At 47.8% G+C, this 20,283-nt stretch overlaps 1 protein-coding gene across 1 annotated transcript; it reads right to left on the reverse strand.

Moving 5' to 3' along the window:
- Positions 1-2,146: 2,146 nt before the first annotated feature.
- Positions 2,147-20,010, reverse strand: POF1B (POF1B actin binding protein). The gene is made up of 15 exons (XM_053989952.1): positions 19,675-20,010; positions 14,609-14,647; positions 14,119-14,220; positions 12,141-12,314; positions 11,088-11,218; positions 10,157-10,184; positions 9,282-9,356; positions 7,028-7,120; positions 5,999-6,112; positions 5,692-5,844; positions 5,467-5,577; positions 4,712-4,840; positions 4,355-4,428; positions 4,151-4,265; positions 2,147-3,115 (listed from the first exon to the last, which is right to left on the reverse strand). Exons 1-15 carry the CDS (start codon positions 20,008-20,010, stop codon positions 3,110-3,112), a joined length of 1,680 nt encoding a protein of 559 aa, XP_053845927.1. The 3' UTR covers positions 2,147-3,109.
- Positions 20,011-20,283: the final 273 nt, after the last annotated feature.

The following is a 20,283-nucleotide window of genomic DNA, read 5'->3' on the forward strand; positions in this document are numbered from 1 at the left end:
AAGGATGATCCCTGAAGGTGATCCCTGACTCTGCCCATGGCTGTGCTGCCTCATTTTTCCACCCCACAGATGGACCAAATAATCAGGTAATTAATTGTTCTGTATCAAAGCAGGAGGTAGGTTGCTGTTCTTGACATAAGATTTTACTAGGAAGTGGTGTGTTAAATCTTCTGAAATGGAAGGATAAAATGCCACCTGAGTCTTCAGCAGTTTGAGGGACAGTTCCCAAATTCTTCTCAGTGCCCTCTCCCAGTAAATATTTGAGAGCTGTGACAGGTCAGGGGTGCTTGAGCAAGCAGAGCCTCACAAAGGTGTGCAGGGCTTGCTCTGAAATGTCAGATCTGTTTGGTGTGTTTTTATTGGGCTGACGGGTGCAGTTAAAAGTGATTCACATCCTGATCATCAGCTATGTTTTTCTTTCCTCAGGTTTCAGCTGCCCACAATTAAAGGCAATAAATTAGAGAGAAAACACGGAAGAGCTGCAGCAGGACTCTGGAGGTAAAGGTGAGGTACTGGGTGTGGGCTGGTGGCTGCTGGAGTTGTCAGGGACTTCCCAGCCAGAGCTGTCTGGCTTTTATTTTACAGGTGAGGCAGAGAAACTTCAATACTGCAGAAAGGTCAGTCAGAACAAAGACAGTTTTCTCCTTTTCAGTGTAAAACAAGACTCCCCATTCTGGCAGATAAAGACAGGGCAGAATGTATGTTGTTGTAATTATATAAAGTAAGTAGTGTCTGATTTTTTTCTAATTTGTTCCTAGAAAAAATGTAGAAGTCTTGGTGAACATACTTGAAAATTGAGGTGGCAAATGAGCTAAAGTAAAATCTTCTAACCAGCATTTACAGAGCTGAGTAAATGAGAAAATGTTTTTTTGTAAACTCCAGCAGAAACCACATTAGGTAAATCAGTTCCAGTTCCACAGTCAAGAGGGGACAGCTGAGCCCACAGTAACAGGTGCTTCATAGTAAAAAATACTAAATTTGCTTTTTAAATACATATGGTTTGAAAACAAAACCAGCCTATAACTAAATGGCCATATGCTTTATCTACTAGTCTAATTCAGCTTTTTGACAATTGCTTTGTGTTTTCTGTGAGTACAAAGTGTAGTTCTGCAGCATTTACAGGGTCTGGTGACCTTCAGATTCTTTGAGGAACTGTGCTTGTCCCCAGGACAGAGAGCTGGCTGGCCTGAGCAGCAAGCTGGGCTTTTTGTAAGCAGGCTGCAGCTTTCCTGGCTGCCCCAGGATGGTGTTTCCACTGGGATGGATCAGCTGGATTTGAAAACAGCATTTGCCTGTTGGTGGCCTTTGCCATGGAATTATCTTACCACGCCCAGCAGCTCCTGGTCTGAGCCCTGTCCCTCCTTAAGGAGTTCCCTGTGCTGTGCCAGGGAGTGGAGGAAACACAGGTTGGTGTCACTGAGGGGCTGCTCAGGAAATCCATGGCTGGGATGAGCCAGCAGGAGCTGTGGCCATTAATAACTCCCTTTTCTGCTCTTGTAGCTTCGTCTGAGCTGTGGGAAACCCCCGGCCCTGGTGGGAGCACAGGGAGCACCTGCACCCACACACCTGCACAGGTAACTCTGCTGGCATTGAACAGACATGGTGCTGTTAGTCCTTTTGATGTTTAAGATCACCAAAGATAAAAAGTCTTTTGCTGACAGTGTAACTAAAATTATTTATTGCACTGCCACTGTCCCATGGCAGGAGCACGTTAGCTCTGAGTACAGATGTACCTTTTATTCACTGCTCTGCAGAAAAGGGGGCTGCTTTAGAATCTGTTTTAGAATAATTACTGAATGCAGAGGGGCAAGGCACTCTGCCTTCAAATGAGGGTATTTAACTAATTAAAGCCAGGCTGAAGTGGGGACCAGGCTGGTGAAACTGCAGGCCCATCTCAGCCTGAACACACGCAAAGAGCTGCAGCAGGAACAGGTTTTACTTGTAGCTCTTTGCCCAGTCCTGAAGAGCACAAGGCCAGCTGGACATCCAGCATCATCTTAGGGAGTTCTGGCACCAGCAGCCAGAAAAGGGAGACAGCCCCAGTCCTTCACTTGTAAAGGTTCATGGAGAGGAACAAGACACCACCTACACCCCCCCCCCCAGCTGTACACAAATTGTTTCCAGGACAGACAAACAGACAGTGATGCAGAGAGTTAGACTTGGGTTTATTTCATGGTTACAGGGAGCCTCCAGCATTCTTTCCCCATTAAACATAGCCCAGGGTCTGTAGTATCTGGGAACAGAAATACATGGCTGCAGCAGGAAAGCAAAGCAAGAACCCCACGATAAAAGAGCACCTTTGGATTGCAGTGTTGCAAATTTTCCCTGTGCTGTGTTGCTCAGACAACTACTGAATCATGAACTCCAAATCAGTTTGAAAAAATTTCTGTGGTCCTTCAGAGAGTGGAAATTGTAAATGGCAGGTTGCTCTGATAAGGAAATTTGGTCCATGAGTTATTTTCACACAAAATTCTTCTATATAAAAATATACCAAGTTCTTAAAAATTTAAAGCACAGCAAATAAATACAGCTGGTTTGGGGCTGAAAATACATCACCTCTGAGATCAGAAGCATTCTCTAAAGTGAGCCTTGGCCCAGCCCTTCACTGAACTGGGTCCCTGGCATTTGTCAGGTCAGAAGCTGGGTTTGATGTAAGTTTTGTCCGTTGTGTCCGAGCTTCCCAGACAGAGGCAGGTGTAGGGTAAGGAGCAGTTCCCAGTGAGGTATTTCTGAAGTTCCCATGCAGCCCGTGACTCTGCACTGAAAGCAGCTGTGGGAGGGGTGGGACTGACATCGGGGTCATTCCCACTCTCAGCATGAAGAGACAGAACATGGCTACAAGGATGAAGAGGAAAAGGTTTCAGGTATCTTCCTTTTGTCTCCTAGATTGCCTCAGGACTGGCTGAAGAACAGGAGTTAGTCAAGAACAGCTGAAGTCCACAGAGGGATAGCATCCCACTCTTCCGAGGGAAAAGTGAGTCCTTAATGTTTTCCCAGCCTTCTTCACGATCAGACTGAACCTTTTCTTGGATGCAGAAGAGCAGAAAGTAAAGCAGTTTTAGTGGTTTGTGAACTCCTTGGAGCAGCTCTGAGGGCTCAGAGGTTTCTCTCATTCCTAAAAGAAACAGGCAGCTTGTTAGAAGAAATACACAAACCCGTTTCTGTTATGAAACAGAACTACCTCCCATAAAGCATCTCATTTAATTACCTACTTGTTCTCTCTTGTACAGTGTCCAAGGGGACCAGTGAGCCTTTCCTCTGTACAAAACACTTTACTTTTTCATTTCTCTATTGATGTTTCCTTGCTTGACATTTCACTAGGTTGCAATGTACCTGGGTGAGGTTTAGGGATCAGTACTAAAACTCTGCTCTTTCCCAGTGCTCTGAGCTTTTTACCTTTTTAATCCTGCTGCAGGCAAGGTCCCCTTGAGGGACATGCCAGGTGTGTTACTTGCATCTGCTCAGGCTGTCACAGAACTGTCCCCTGGCTGTGCCCCCCCGTGGTTGTGTCCAGGTGCTGCTGTGACCTTGTGCCTGCAGCCAGCAGCACCCCTGCTTGGCCACTCTAGCATTTCTCCAGCCTTTACCTTGTAGCCTTGGCACCGTGAGCCCTGCCTATAACAGAAATAGCTTCTGCAGCCCTGTTTTCTATTTTTACTCTGAATCACTACTTAAAATGTCAGCACTCTTCTGCATTCCTGGGCTCGTCACTGCCCTGGCTCAGGGTGAGTTTCAGGGATGTGGTGCTTTGTATGTTTTAGTAATGGCTTGGAGTCATTAACGCTCCTAATGCAGAGGAGCACAGCCCTCCCAAATCCCTCCTCACCTGAGAGCACAGCAGGACACAGTCCCTGCCTACCTGCCCAGTACAGCAACACCCTGGGGCCGGTGTTAGAGCAACGCTGATGCTTTTGTTCAGGGGAATTACGTGCCCGAGAAAACAACAAAAGGTTTTATTTGTACCACACCCACCAATTACTGCCTGCTCTAAGAGCTAGGACAGTTCCCTGGCTGCAGTCAGTCACTTCGCTTTTTGCAGTTAAATTACCACAGGGCATCCCTGAGCTCTCAGTGTGGGTAATACTTGCTTTGAAGTTAAATTGAACACTTAGGATTGCAGAGGGAACAGTCCATCTCCAGGTACACTTACGTGTTTCCAGATCTCTCCAGTCCTCTCAATTACAATCGTTTGTGATTTATTGACAGGTGATGTGACCTTGTAGTCATCAGACAGCAGACCCAGAATAGGATACTGATTCCTGTACCTGTAGAGAGTTGAACAGGTTGCTAAACAGAGCCTAAACAAAGGAAAGCCCAAAGGATGTGCTTTTAAAAAAGGTGAATAACACATTACTTTTTAGTGATGATGGCTGTCACCCCAGGGGACTGACTGCCTGATACCTTCTCATGCTTCAGTCTGAAGAGCTCCTGACAAAACCAAAAGCAAACATTGATATGAAGTCATGTTTTTTGAAGTATCAGTTCACTAAAGCCACAACAAAATATTTGCAGAAATTTGTCTCAACAGTCTGAAAATCTGCCCTTTCAGAAGGCTGGCTGGCAAAGGAACAGCATTCAGTTAGAACAAATCCTAACCCCCTTTTCTGAGCCAGGAGAGGACAAGGGACTTCCTGGTAAGGTTCCACCTACACAGTACATGGAGGCTTAAACACAAAAACCCTTAGAAGAGAAGTAACTTGTATTATTTTACCTCTTGCTGTTGTTTAATAAAAGCCTCTTTGTCCTCCAGCAGCGATGTCAGTTCGTGCAGCCTCATTTGCAAGTCGCTGTTGCTCCCCTCTCTCCTGGTTATGTCCTGCTGGAACTGGCACAGCTGGGACTGTAGAACAAGGCAGGAGCTCTCAGGTGTGGGGGGCTCTGGGCAGGGCCCCTCAGCACCCACCCAGGGCTCCAGGGGTGGCATTTCATTAACACCATCAACAGTGAGACCCAGGGATTTTCAGGTCAGGAAGTTGAGCCGCACGGTAAATTCAGAAAGTGCTAATTGGACTGAATTTGACCCTGTATTAATTTAATGATTTTAGAATTCTCAAGCTAAACCAACACTGGACCAGTTAAATTGGCTTCCAGAGTTGGAGACTTTTACCACTGATTTCCATGAGAGACATTTCCTAAATACAGCTGTGACTCAGATTTATTTTTGTTTCCTATTAAGCATATTTTGGTTAATTTCTTACCTTATTAGGACACACAAAATATCCTTTTAGGACAGCCTACTAATCAAGTTGATCCCTAATTTCTTCATGTAAAGAATGGTTGGGTTTTTTTAAAATCACAGTTTTATGTTCTACTATAAAGAACATCTAAAAGTTTTAAACCATCAGCAGTGTCTATGAATAAAGTAACTGCACAAGCAGAAGACACCCAGAAAGTGCCTGTGGTAGATCTCTGCTGCTGTAAGAGCAGGAGCAGCTGTCCCTGCACACAGGCAGCAGAGCCCCTCACCCTGAGGCTGCGGATCTCCCTGTCCTTGTCCTCCCTCAGGTTGTTGATCATCTCCACGTAGCGGCTGGAGAGCTCGTCTGTCGTGGTCTGCAGGGTCGGGCTGGAGCAGCTCTGCAGCAAAGAACCCAGTTTTATTTTACAAAGGGAGTTTTCATTGTTTGTTTTCCTCGCTGATCCCTCTGAGTCTGGGACTCAGCTACTGCACCCAGCCAGGTGAGCCCTCACCTGCAGCTTGAGGCTCTGGATCTCCTGCTCCAGGGCCCTCTTGCCATACTCCAGCTCCTTCAGCTGGCAGTCCTTGTTGCCCTCGCTGAGCCGCAGGGACAGGAGCTGTTCCTCCAGGGAGCGGCATCTGGCAGTGCTGTCCCTGAGCCCTTGCTGGAAAGCACAGGGGGAATGAGCACATGGACTTCCTCAGGGAGGAACAGCATCACTCACACCACAGGCAGCAGTTACTCAGAGTACCCACAAGTCAGCAAATTGCCCCCATTTTGGTTGCCTGGAATGACACTGGAAATGTTTCTTGAGTCACCTGCTGCTGACGATTGTTCTCCCTCAGAGAAGCCAGCATTGTTTCATATTCTTTCACTTGGGAATCCTTAAAAGCCAAATCCTTCTTCAGCAAGACATTGTCAGTTTCCAGCTTCTGCAGGACAAAAGTCAAAAGTTTACAGTCAAAAGCTGAAAATTTTCAGTAAACGCTTCCCATAAAGTGCAACACAGTCATTAATATAGGGATGTTTTAGAACTGAGAGAATGCTCAACTTTATTGAAAGTCTGGGGCTTAGGTACATAGCACACTGTGGCTTTGTGTTGGGTGGTGAGCACTGGACACTGCCCTTCCAGTCTGCCCCAGAAACTATTTAAATAGAAGCCAATAAAAAACCCCAAACAAACAAAAAACACCCCAAAACTAAGCCCACTGCACACACTCCTTGTTCTGTGCTCAAGTCCAAACTCTTCTCCCTCAACTTTGCATTTTCCAGGACAATGCTGTGACAATCCCAGCGGTGCCGAGCACTTGGGCTGGTGTGGGGAACAAGAGGAATTGTCTGCTGCCTACACCACAGCCACAGGGCTGGCTGAAGGCCAGAGAACCTGTGGAGCTGCCAAAGCCACCCGTGTCCATCCAGCCCAGAGAACCTGTGGAGCTGCCAAAGCCACCCGTGTCCATCCAGCCCAGAGAACCTGTGGAGCTGCCAAAGCCACCCGTGTCCAACCAGCCCAGAGAACCTGTGGAGCTGCCAAAGCCACCCGTGTCCATCCAGCCCAGAGAACCTGTGGAGCTGCCAAAGCCACCCGTGTCCATCCAGCCCAGAGAACCTGTGGAGCTGCCAAAGCCACCCGTGTCCATCCAGCCCAGAGAACCTGTGGAGCTGCCAAAGCCACCCGTGTCCATCCAGCCCAGAGAACCTGTGGAGCTGCCAAAGCCACCCGTGTCCATCCAGCCCCCTGAGGCACTGACGGAGCAGCCACTGCCACCAGCACAGCCACAGCCTGGAATGCTAGCCCTGGACTCCTGCTGCCAGCTGGGAGCAGCTGGATGAGGAACAGGACTCACCCCCAGGTCATCCTGCAAATGGCAGAGCTCCTCCCGCAGGTTCTTGAAGGTGGAAAGCACCAGTCTCAGGGATTTGTCCGATGTCGCTCTCATCTGGGAGGAGACAAATGAAAAGGATAATTGGGATTAATTAGGCAGCTTTGTTTACAATATGCCTGACCAGAGGTAGAACAGAAACTGCTTTACAGGTGACAATAACTTCTAAAATCATTGCACTTCCTTTGAAGTGCCCACAGTTTCTACTGGAAACGTTTTCATTGCACTTTGTTCTGCAAACGCCAGTGTTCAATTTCTGCCTTGTAACACAGGACAACATTAAAATGGAAGGAAGAACAGGGTAAGGAACTGCCTTTGTACACATATAAAGGGAAAAATAAATGTGTTAATATTTTGTACAATTATTATTTGAGCTATAAAAGCTTTGTGCTTACACTGATTTTTAAAAATTACTGCCCTGCCTGAAAAGGCATAGAGGAATGAGTCATGTTTGAGATCTGGCAAAGCTTTGGGCTCAAGGATGAGGGAATTTAATTAACATTTTTAAAAATTCAAATTAAAAAAGCTCATACAGGCAACTCCTCCCTTTAAAAGGAAAAAGATCCTAAAGATGAAAGGAATCACCTGGATGAAAGAGAAAACTATAAGTGACCACAGCCCAACACTGTTCTCCTTTGGAGTGTTAATTTTAATGCCTTTAATAGCTGTGTATTGATTCAGGTGAAAATATAAATTGTTGCATTTCATGATACATTTATAACATCTAAAGGAAGAAAAATAGACTTTGAAAGGACACACAAAATAACTCCTCAAGTTGTAATGCTCCTGGAAGGGTTGAATATTCTGTGCAAAATCTGTGTTTTTTTCCTGTCCAGATAAAAGTGAAACCCTCCTGTGTGTTCCCTTAACTTGGAGCTCTCATGCTCTCTGGGGATTGGCCCTTGCCCAGTTTTTTATCCCCACTGATGCCATGATGTGACTGAGACTTCACTCCTAGTGTAACTCACCTTTTTTTTTGTTTTGTAATTAAATTGGAATTTCACTTTTGCCTTGTGGTTTTGTTGGTTTTATTGTGTAATACACTATAGAGTAGTTTGAAAGAAGGAATTGAGTCAAATGGTGAAATTTAGACTATAAAAACGTAAGTAAAACCCCACTCAGCAACTGCTTAGTGTAGAGGTTGCTAAATCCCAGAGGTGCCATGTGCTTCTCCAGTGGAATCCTCTGTGTCCTTGGAGGAGCCTCTGGGCATTCCCAGCTCGGGATCCTGGGCTGTGCAAACCCTTCCCTCCCAGCTCTGTCCTGGTGGCCACGGGGTCTGAGAGCACCCTGGGTGGATCCTGACAACACCTGGTTCCCCAAAATCCATTCTGGCTGCATTTTATAATCACAGCTGGGAGGATGTAAAACCAGCTGGACACAGAGACAACAGGAAATGCCTGTTCCAGCTTTTTCACCTGGAGCTGAACCAGCCTCCCAGGACAGTGTGCCAGCGTGAGGCCATGGAATGTCCTCATGCTGGTGGAATGTCCATGGGGGTTGATGTCCATCTTCCTTGTAAGAGAAGCACAGAATAATTCCAGTTGGAAGGGATGGGGGGGAGGTCAGAGCAGGGCAGCTGCACGCTCAGACCAGGCTGCTCCTTCTCAGCTTCATTTCAGTGCATTTTTTTTTTACCAGGAAGTGATTCCAAGGTGCAGCTCCCAGGTAGGATCACCCTCCCCCTACGTGAGGGAGCCCAGATCAGGACACACCTGCCTGGCAAAGGCAGCTCTGAGTGCTGAGCTGTGCTTTTGGCATCCAACAGCAAATGGAACCATTCCTGTTGTGGTTCGGGTGTAAAGGGTTTTGTCCTCTTGGGCTGGTTCTTCAGCTCCCTCCCTCCCTCCTCCATGCCCAGCCATGGGGTTGGGCTGAGAGCAGGTGGGATTCAGGCTCTGCTTTTGGGTTTTTAGCACCTCCTATTTGTGTTTGGCTTTTGAAGTCTTAATACACAACACAGAAAGATGAAAGTCTGTTCTCCTGTCACTGGTCAAAAGCCAAGACAGCTTCCAGTGAAACTGCAGGAAAGCCCCAGTAGAGCTCAGTTTAAAACACACAAGTGGACTGTGGGTCCATGTGACACTTCCTCTGAAGCCACCATTCCACCCCCCTCACTCCAGAAACAGTGGGATGAGGGAATACAGAGTGAAGGGTGTTATGTACCAAGTCCCTCCTGTGTGTGAGCCAGCTCCTACAGGCTGCCAAGCTCCCTTACCTGGAGGAGATAACGAATCTGCTGCTTTGTTGCCTCAGACAGTCCTTTGGGAATTAATTCTTCAATATCTTCAGTCTAAGCAAAGAAGGGAGGAAAGGGGAGACATCTTGATTAAGAATTTTGCCTGGTAGATTAGTAATGTGGTTTCTTCATTAATTACACAGCTCTGCTATGAAAAACATCCTTAGCACAAGGCAAATAAGAACAAAAATAGATCAAAGTCTATCCAGAAAACTTCCAAAGTCTTTTATATGTGGGGCATGTACAAAGTGAGATAGAGTGATACATGAAGCATATATTCAAATCCATAAATTCAACATTTAAAAGGAGTATTCAAACCAATCCTCTCTCAGGGATTAACAGCTGATGCTACAACTCCCAGCAGTTTATGGTGGTTTGTTGTGTTTCTGAGTGGGCTGCCAATAAACCTCAGATGACCACCAGGAGATGCTGCCAGGATTCATTGGCATTTTGTTCAGTGAACCCTGGACAGTATTTCTGCCCTATTCACACTGAATTCCTTCAAAGATGCAGCACCTGCTGCTCAGCCACAGGGAGTGAGAAAGCCTTTGCAAAAAACACATTGTAAAAATACAGGTACCTGTGCAAGTCATTTTCCAGTGAAACCATTATTGGAACAGCAGGAGAGACTTTTCCAAAATTTGACTCTCATACTGGAATAATCCAATTTCTTTAGTTTCCTTTCAGTATTATCACATTTGCAAATGCCTGCCTGGCAGTAGCTTTCAGGCTCTGAATGTTTTTACAAGCAGGAAGCATTGACTAACAAAGACCAGCCTCCTTCATTTCAACTGCTTTGCCTTTATTTGCTTGAACCCTTCCCCAGCCGTGTCAGGGGACAGCCTGGGCCTTACCTGGCACGTGAATTCAATGTCGTGGTTCCTGTAAAACACAAAAAGCTGTTTGAGAACTTCCAGGATTCAGGCCCATATTCACCACGAAAAGATTATCTGGACAATACAGAGCAAGGAAGGATCTTTCTCAGCTGAAGAGTCATTACCTTCCCTCTGTGGAGGAATTCCTGGGGAGACTGGAGCACCGGCTGACTATCCCCAGTCCTTTGGGCAGTTATCCCAATTATGGGCAGTTAACCCAATTACTCCCTTAATTGCCTGCATAATGGTTCACCCACAACTCTGCTGCAATTCCCTGCCCTGCCCCAAGTGTTGACTCGGCATTCTCAGGGTTTCTGTGATGGTTCAATTCCCTTTTTCCCCTGCTACAGGACCACTTTCCTTATTCAGTGACCTTGGAAGGCACCAGACAAGATCGGGAGTGAGGGGGAAGAATGAGGGTGATGGGAGGGAAGAAAGTTGTGCAGGGCACTGCCTGCTGTGACTCTCATTTCTTTCCACAGATAGTCTGCAGGGCTCTGCAGAAAATGTGCTTAATGTTCATTTGGATGTAGAGACTGAGCTTTATGCCTTTAATCCATGACACAACATCACAACAGCACTGAGGAAATTTGGATGTTTGGGTTGTTTCTTCAGGACACAGCAATAGAATTGTGTCATGAAATGTATGTCAGAGTGTGCTGTAAGTTCTTGTTTGCTCAATGTACAAACACGTGTGGGAGACACAATTCTTAAGCATCCCATTCAATAAATTTCCTTGGCTTACAGCATTTCTATGTCCTCAGTTACTTGCAAATCAGATGAATTTGTAAAACATCCAGTCAATTCCAACTGTCAGGAAGAAACAACCAATTCACAAACAACACTGTCCCTGTCAGCTGTGCAGTGCTGGATATCTGGGACACAGCAATGACAGATCCAGTGGCAATACCTTGTCCCAATCTTCTCCACGTGCTGCAGCAGGCAGCTGTACAGGTCGTTGCTCTTGCGGTGCAGCTCGGCCAGCAGCTCCCCAAAGAAGCGACAGTCCAGCTGCTCAGGGCTGTCCTGGGGGCAGCTCACCTGGCAGGAGACAGGCAGGGATCAGAACAGGATTCCTTCTTTGGGATGAAAGCTGAACATGAAAATGCTACAGGCAGGATTTGGGTCTGGCTGCTCTTAGCGATTTTCAATTTATTTTCACTTTTCTTAATAAAGTCTTCCATGTCTGCTGGTTTTCGATAAGCTGTACAGAGAGGAATGATTTCCTTTAGAACAACAAGAATCAGGTCAAGTCCTGCTTCCACAGTGGTGTCCTCAGCCCCAACTCAGTGTCCTGAGCTGGCTGATGGGAGTGCCCGGCTCTGGAAGGTTCTGCACAGGTCTGACACCGAGGTCCCCAGGGTGTTTGTCACCCAAACACCGACTGGGTGCACAGGAGGGACCTGCTGCACTCCCTCCCCAGCTGCACTAACAGGCTGCAGGTACACCAGGAAGCTCCTTTAGTGCTCCCACTGAATTCGTGTCAACAACTTTTGCATCAAATTGAAATACATTTGAAGCCCTGGCTGATCAGCATAGGAGGGAAGGAACCCTGAGCTGATGTTGTAAAGCAATGTGTGTTTCCTCCCAAAGCAGAGGCTGTGCATCTCTCAGTCTTTGTGTGCAGACTGACAGGTGAAACCCGGCTGAATTGATGGGTAAAGAAAAGCAAAACCAAACAGCCCCGTGAGACTGAGCCCAGTTAAACACCACGGGCTCATCTCAGTCAGTGCACACCTGAGCACAGGTCTGTGACAACAAGAAATACAATTCTCAAACAGCCTTTCCCCCCACAACAGCACGTGAGAAAGCCTCAGACAGCCCCAGACAGACACACAGACCCTGCTCAGTGAGAAGGGTGTGGTGCTGAGAGTCCCACACAAACCTCTGCAGGCTGCAGAGCCATAAAACCGCTCATCCCGCAGTTTTGTCCCTGCCTAAGAACAAACAGCAGAGCCCTCACCAGCTCGGGGGGGGCTGTGCCCCTCCTCACGGGGTGTCCCCGGCACTCGTCGCTGCCCGGGCCCGGGCACAGCTCGCAGGGACTGCCCGTCTGTGTCTGCTGGCACTGCTGGGTGACCGGGAGCGGCGGGCACTGCTGGCACGGCTCCGCTGGGCACACCTGGAACTGCCGCTCCTGGCACAGAAAGGACCTGTTAGTGCTGGGAAATGCCCCTGCTGGGACAGAAAAGGGTTAATGCTGGGCATTGCATGGATGGGGAATGCTCCTGCTGGGACAGAAAAGGGTTAATGCTGGGCATTGCATGGATGGGGAATGCTCCTGCTGGGACAGAAAAGGGTTAATGCTGGGCGCTGCATGCACGGGAAATGCCCCTGCTGGGACAGAAAAGGGTTAATGCTGGGCACTGCAGGGATGGGAAATGCCCCTGCTGGGACACAAAAGGGTTAATGCTGGGCACTGCAGGGATGGGGAATGCCCCTGCTGGGACACAAAAGGGTTAATGCTGGGCACTGCAGGGATGGGAAATGCCCCTGCTGGGACACAAAAGGGTTAATGCTGGGCACTGCAGGGATGGGAAATGCCCCTGCTGGGACACAAAAGGGTTAATGCTGGGCACTGCAGGGATGGGAAATGCCCCTGCTGGGACAGAAAAGGGTTAATGCTGGGCACTGCAGGGATGGGAAATGCCCCTGCTGGGACACAAAAGGGTTAATGCTGGGCACTGCAGGGATGGGAAATGCCCCTGCTGGGACACAAAAAGGTTAATGCTGGGCACTGCAGGGATGGGAAATGCCCCTGCTGGGACAGAAAAGGGTTAATGCTGGGCACTGCAGGGATGGGGAATGCCCCTGCTGGGACACAAAAGGGTTAATGCTGGGCACTGCAGGGATGGGAAATGCCCCTGTGGCACAGAAAACACCCGTCAGTGCTGGGCACTGCATGGAGTGGGACATCAACCTCAACAGTGAATGAAACGTGCCTGTGACTGGCAGTGCTGCTGGTGGTTTTGGACATTTTAATAATCCAAATTAAATTGCTTTTATACCTAACTGAACATGAGTTTGCCTCACACTTTCATACTCCAGGGTTGTAATTCACCAATCTTCCTTCCAATTTTAGTAGCTGCCAGCGATAAGCATGGGTGAAAAGCCTTTCCACAAGGTAGATGTCCCACTACACATGAAAATTTCCTTTAGAACTATGCTCCTGATTTGACCTAAATCTAAACATAGCCCAGGTAACAAAAATCAGAAGTAAAACTACGATTTCCAGGGCTAAACTCCACAATTTTTTATTCTTTTCTTTGCACATTGTCTGCCAAAAGAAAGAAGCTGTTATTTGTAATTATGTTTCTTTTTTCCTTTTCCATTTCAGAGACTGGGTATCACAGAATTCAGCTGTCTAAAGTCCAGAGAGCCATGAAAAATTCCGTTTTAAAAAGCTAAGTAAAAAACCTCAGGTAAATCACTCTGAGATATGCTAAATTTCAGTATTTTTTTCCTGTTGGAAATGTTTCAGAGCAATAAAATGGAGCGATATTTTTGCTACTGACAAAACACCAATTTGGAGATGAAATTTCAGACAGGTTTGCCAAATACATTTTTTTCAAGAGTTAGCAAAAAAAAAACATTGCATTTTTAATTTTTTTTTCTAAAAATGTATCTTGATTGTTCTGTTATGAAGATATTGCAAGAAACTAATTCGCATCTATATTCAGATACAGACTAACAGTTTTCATTGTTAGTTAATAATAAATTCTTAGGAAAAATATGGCAAACATTCCACCTTCTGCTCTCCTTAAATATTGCTTCATTTACTTGAGAATGTCTCCTAGATCACAACAAGGCAGTTCTCAGGTTGGCAGCTACACCTAACAAAAATTAGAAAAAATCCAGAACCAATCCAACCCAGAAACATCAATTTCCTGCTACCAACTCAATTTTCTTCTTGCAATAGATAATATAAACACCCAACTTACTTGGAGGGGATTTAATAGCTCATATTTTCTTATTGTTTTTTCATAGATGACATTATTTCCAGGAGAGAAACTGGCCCCTCTGAGAAAAGGGGATAATGGCTCCTGTAAAACACGTAAATAAAAACATCCATAAATCTTGTCAAACAGCAAACTCAGGATTAGTGTAATTTTGACTAAAATTAGATAATTTAAAGATATGTGAGATGTCCTTTAGGATGTGAACATGTGAGTGAGTGTGTGTTCATTTAGAAACAAAGTGGTTGTGCTTGGATAGAGGGACTATGTGAAATAAATACAGTAGAAACAGTTAGTAATTAATCAATATTAATAAAGACTTAACAGCTGAGAGGTGGGAGCCTGAGAGGCCATCCTGCAGTGCTTCCAATCCCTCATAATTGCATCTCTCACCCTCAGAGGTGTGAGCTGTGTGCTCAGAGTGTTTATCATCCCCTGTGGAGCAGCTGAGGGAAGTCCAGCACGGTTTCCCTACCTGATCCGGGTTCTCAATAATGATCCTGCGGATGGTGCCCTGCAAGGAAGGAAAAAAGGTTCAGAGATTACTGCACCTCAACCTCCAACACCTTTTCTGGCGAGGAATCTGATTATGGACATTGGCTGTAAAAAATAAATTGAGATCCACTGGCCACAATCACCTGGAGATGTTTTAAACCCAGGCCCTTCACCCCCCAAAGGAATTGGTCCATGTGCAGCATGGCAAGACACAATCCTTCACTGCATTTTAAGAGCTGCGTTTTTCTCAATCCCCTCTTTGCAGGTCTGAGGGAATTAGTCCATATTTTCTGTAAGTGCAGCACAACAGGTTACAAATCAAAGCTGGATGAGGCTTCCTGGATCACATGTCCCAGTCCATCTCTTTTATTTTCGTTTTTTTCAGGTTACACATCAAACTCAGCTGGTGTAGATGGAGATGCATCATATTCTTTTTGTTTTACCAAGGCATGAAAATTTGGATTTTGCTTAAACTCAGAAGAGAACAGGTAGAGGAGCTGCCCAACAACCCCCTGGGTCACACCCAGTGCACACAGCTCCACAGCTGCCACCTCTGGGAATGATGCCCATGTGGAGCATCTGCACATTCCTGAATGAAAAATGAGATGTGCCTCTTTAAATTACAAGAATCTGTCCCTGGCAGCCTCTTTGTTTTCAAATAGATTTCTTCAGTTTTTGCCCAGCACTGTCTAGAAGCAATTGCAGACACTGTCCTCCACCAGTTCTAACAAATCACACATTGCTTCAACCCTTCACATCCAGGTCTTTACCCAAACAAGCAGAGCTCCCACTGAACCCAATCTAAGGGCTGGGCAATTTGTCAGTTTGCAGCATACTGTTTATCCTCCCTCACAGCACAAACCTCCAATTTTCATAATGAATCACTTATTCCCCAAAGTCAGGGGGAAGTTTATGTTGCTGCAGTTCAGTCTCAGCCACATTCTCAGCCAGGTGAGAGCAGCTCTGAAGTAGGTCAGGTTTCCTATCAACTCTTGCGTAAGTTTAGGAAGCCTGGAGCAGTTTTCCAAACCTCCCAAGAGTGAATCATAACAACACCAGGAAAGAGAAATAAAAGTAGAAAAGAAACTGTTTTTGCAGCAGTCAGAATAATTAAGAAATTTCAAAATTAAAAACGTTGAAGAAACTTGGGGAGCTGCTCAGTGCAGCTGCCACCCCACGTGCCAGCAGGACTCTGGGGACAACACAGAGAAGAGACAGCACAGAGAGGTGGAACATGCAGCCAAATCCCTTCACCACCAACACCTGCAGAACTGGAACTAAAAAGTGAAATACTCAGCACAGGAATGGCCACTGGTCCTTCCTTCAGCCCGGTCTCAGAGCAGGCACAGCCCAAGCCCGGTGTCCGTGAGGAGCACACGGAGCTGTGACACCAGAGAGCCCTGGGACAGCATGGGGGACAACACACAGCCATTGTGTGACACTGAACAGCCCTGGAATTCACTGAAAGGTTGCACAAACGTGCCAGGACTAACTCAAAGTCTAGAGAGGATAACACATCCAGGGTGTCTCAGAGGAATAAACCCACAGTGCAGGAGTCTGGAGCATTTTAAGTTGAAACAGACCTTCATAATATTCTCATTCTATATGCAATATTATACAGAACCTAAGAATGTTTTGCCTGGATAAAATTATGCTTATTTTTGAGATACCCAAACTCTTTCATTTTCAAAGAACTGCTTTACAAACAAGGATTTGCCTGCCCTTTCTCCCATTCCAGCCAAGCAGGCTGGACTGGCACAGGCTGGGAGGGGACCAAGAGGCAGAAACGCTGTGTCTGTGCCAGCCTGGATTGCCCACACACAGCTCGGGGCTCTGCACAAGGAGGGGCCACCTCCAAGGCCTCTGGAGCTGTCCCCCAGCAGTGGGGACACTGCCATGGCAAGGGATCTTGGGCTGTTTCTGTTTTCCAGCATTCCCAAGGGGCACAGCTCAGGCTACTCTCTCCAAGCAGTTCAGAAGCATCTGGAGATGCAGCATTTTCTAACTGGGAGAAGGAAGGGGAAGGTGGGATTCCAAAGGGAAAGCCCAGTGCTGTAGTGGGTTTGGAATTCAGGACAGCCTGACCAGTCAGTCTGGGTCTGTTTTACAGGATCACAGATTGGCAGGAGGTCGGAACGTGAGGAACTTTAAGGTCCCTTCCAACCCAAACCATGGGGCTTATAAGGAGAATTTTAGAAGGTAACACTAAAACTTCCATGAATATTTTTGCAAGTCTTTAAGATTTCTAAATAAGATCTTTTAATTTTAGAGGAAACATTTGATAGGTTTACCCTTAGTGTGCCAATTTTATGTAGAAGCAATCAAATATCCCTCCTTTTTTTTTTTTTAATTTCAACAGGTTACCCTTGGCTTCAGCCAACCCAGAGACAAAAGCGAGAATTTCATCTATGTCAAAGGCCTTTATCCACAACACATTGTCTTGCTAATTACAAGCAATCCAGTCATCTGCTCATAAGTTATGAATTCCAGTTGGCAGGTGAAATGGGGAAATGGCAGGCTGTGTTTGAGGCTGTTACAACACAGACCAACCCTAAAGCTGATTAATATTACACCATTTTCATGGGAGTCCTTTGCACGTCACGGAACTGAGCCCAGCCACACAAACACCTGACTTCCAAAACTTCTCACATGGACAGAGAACCTCTACAAAGCCTGTCAGGGTTTTGTCCTCTGCAAACATTTTGTATGTGCCACTACATAAATTCTATTTTCATGACCATGCAGAAGGGATTCATACACATAAGCCACACTGGAAGGGAATTTATTCCAAACACTTCTCATTTAGATCAAGCAGAGCAAAATTTGCTGTGAATTACTCCAAGGACAAAACAAACCACAAAAGTAAAAAAATCCCTGAATCCTGAACCACAAAAAGTACCAGCACATGTGCTCTGTGCACTCAGCAATTTCAAATTCTCCCTCTCTCCAGCTTATTAAAAGTGTACATAAACACAAGAGCACACCCCAGCCACATGACTGAAGACTGAACACTGCATCAACAGGGATGTACCTGTCTGTTATTGTTAATCCACACAAGCTCTGCAAAAGCACATTAAATATTGCTCTAAGACAGCCCTTTGCTTTAGCAGCAGTACAGAGCTGAAACTGCAGCTCTGGGCTGCCACTCGCCCCAAATTCTCCTGTTACAACAAACACAGATGGCAGTTTGGTATGGCTCCATTATTCACTTTATGTGGCCCTACACAATGGGCTCAAAGGGCAACTGAGCCACTCTTTGGGAACGTCCTACACCCCTCCCAGGGCTTCTCTGAGGCAACTCCCATCCAGCACCAAGTGTGCCACTTCTGCCTCCTCCCAGCTGACTTCCCTGTTTGTTACTGTTTTCTGCTTTAATAACTTCCTAATAATCTGTATTAGGCGCCTTCCTTCTCCACCACTGAAACTGCAACCCACACAAAGCCTGACTGAGCTACACCCTCTTGTCTTTAAAGTCTCGTCCAGCAAAACACTTCAGCAAGAAATTAGTTTTCATCAGCAGGACATAATGGATTTAGTGACTACAACAGATGTTGAAAATTAACCATCCTCCATAGAGCAGCAACAGCATTTGAGTCTGTAATCCTTGTTCACGTACTTATCTAGGCAGAGGAAGCCTGGGACTGCAATGTTTATGCCAATGAATATTTAATTAATTAACTGCAATTCAGACTATCATCCAGCCTAGCTGAGCAGATCACTTATCTGGAGGTGAGAGACCTGTGTTTACACTCCTGCCCTACATCTTGCAAAAGGGGATTAACAAGCTGGATACAGAGGGAATGGCTCTGCCATTACCAACTCCTACAAAGCCCTTATGATCACAGACTCGTTCAGGCTGGAAAAAGTCACCAAGATCATCGAGTCCAACCATTCCCCAGCATGGCCAAGGCCACCACTCGACCGTGTTCTCAAGTGCCACAGCCACACATTTTTGAACGCTTCCAGGGATGGTCAGTCCACCAGTTCCCTGGGCAGTGTATTCCAATGTTTAACCATCTATTCCATGAAGAATTTTTTCCTAACATCCACCCTAAACCTCCGCCAGCACAACTTGAGGCTGTTTCCTCTTGTTCTTGTATTAGTGCAGCTGCTCACTCACTTCCCAGGATTTACATAAATCATCCTGGAGAGGAGGGCAGCCCTCAAACTATGCAAATATTGCTTTGAAAGGAATGCAGATCTTGTATTGGTCTTAATCCAGACTCTTTCTGATAGGTAAATATAACACGGGAAAGAAAATTCAGTAAGTTCATCTTGAAACAAATGTTCATTGCCATTTGAGTACAGCAGAGCAATCCTATCGATGTTAATGGCATTCTACTGTATGAGGAAAAATGGTTTGAGTATAAATTTTAACCTCCTTTCTGGTTTTGCAGTCAAATCTGTTCTTAAGCTATTGGTTTCTAGTTTTAATACACCACTTGTATGTGTTAAAATGACATTAAATTCCACCGATACTTTCAAGCCATGCCTTGGATACACACACAACAAACCCGCTGAACTGCATTGTGAGGGCTTTCCAAGCCCCACTCCAACACCTCAGTCGCGGACCTTACTAAGCACCATCGATTCAAAGAGACCTAATGAGCACACAGGCTTCGCGTTCCACTGACATGAGCAGCCCCGGTCAGCAGAGCCGCGCGGTGACATCCCGGCGTGGGAAGGGAGCAGCGCCTGCGGCGGCACCGGGGCTGCGCCGCGCCAGAGCCGGCGACAACCGCGGGCTGGGAAAGGGAGAACCGCGCCGGGGCAGTGACCGCATCCCCGCCCCGCGCTGAGCCTGGGGACGGCGGGCAGCGCCCACAGCGGCTTTTCCGCAGCGGGAAATGCGCGGGGCGAGCGGAGGGGCCGGGGCTGGACCCGTCCCACCCCCGGGGGAGCCCGGCCCGAGGAGCTCCCCCGCCCCGCCGGGCGCACCCGCAGCTCCCGGGGTCGGGCTTCGACGGCCGCTCATGCCGGGCGGGAGCCGGGTCCCGGGCCGGGAGCAGCCCCCGAGGGGCCGGGGCCGGGCCGTGCCCGCCGTACCTGTGGCGGGTCGCAGCCGTGCCCGCAGTCCAGCGGCGAGGCGGCCCGGGAGGAGCAGGAGGTGCTGACCCGGCGGCAGCCCGGCCCGTAGGTGCGCACCCGGTCGTAGGCCACGGCGTCCTGCTGCTGGTGCGGAGCGGGGTCCAGGCAGGGCAGCGGCCGCGGCGGCTCCGGGCACGGCGGGGGCTCGGGGCAGGGCGGCGGCTCGGGGCAGGGCCGGCGGGCGGGCAGGGTGCTGTAGTGCTGCTGCCGCCGGTAGTAGTGCTGCTGCTGCTGCTGCTGCTGGAGGTGCGGGGGCAGCGCGGGCGGCTGCAGCTGCTGCTGCGCCCCGAACATCGCGGCGGGACTGCGGCGGCGGCGGGGCCGCTCCGGCTTTACCTGCGCGGGCCGCGCCTTGGGCGGGCCGCACCTGCGGGCGGGGAGCCCCGGGCCGACCCCGCCCCGGGCCGGGCCCCGCCGCGGCACCGACACCTGCCCGGAACGGGCTCCGCAGCAGCGCGCTCCCGGTGCGGCACCGCTGCGAGCATCCCCCAGCGCCGGGGGAGAGGCAAAGCCCTTTGCTGGTGTTCTCTTTGCAACGTGTGTAGGGGGAGTGTAAACCCATACTCA

Source organism: Vidua macroura, chromosome 14 (genome assembly GCF_024509145.1).
Source record: "Vidua macroura isolate BioBank_ID:100142 chromosome 14, ASM2450914v1, whole genome shotgun sequence".
NCBI lineage: Eukaryota > Metazoa > Chordata > Aves > Passeriformes > Viduidae > Vidua > Vidua macroura.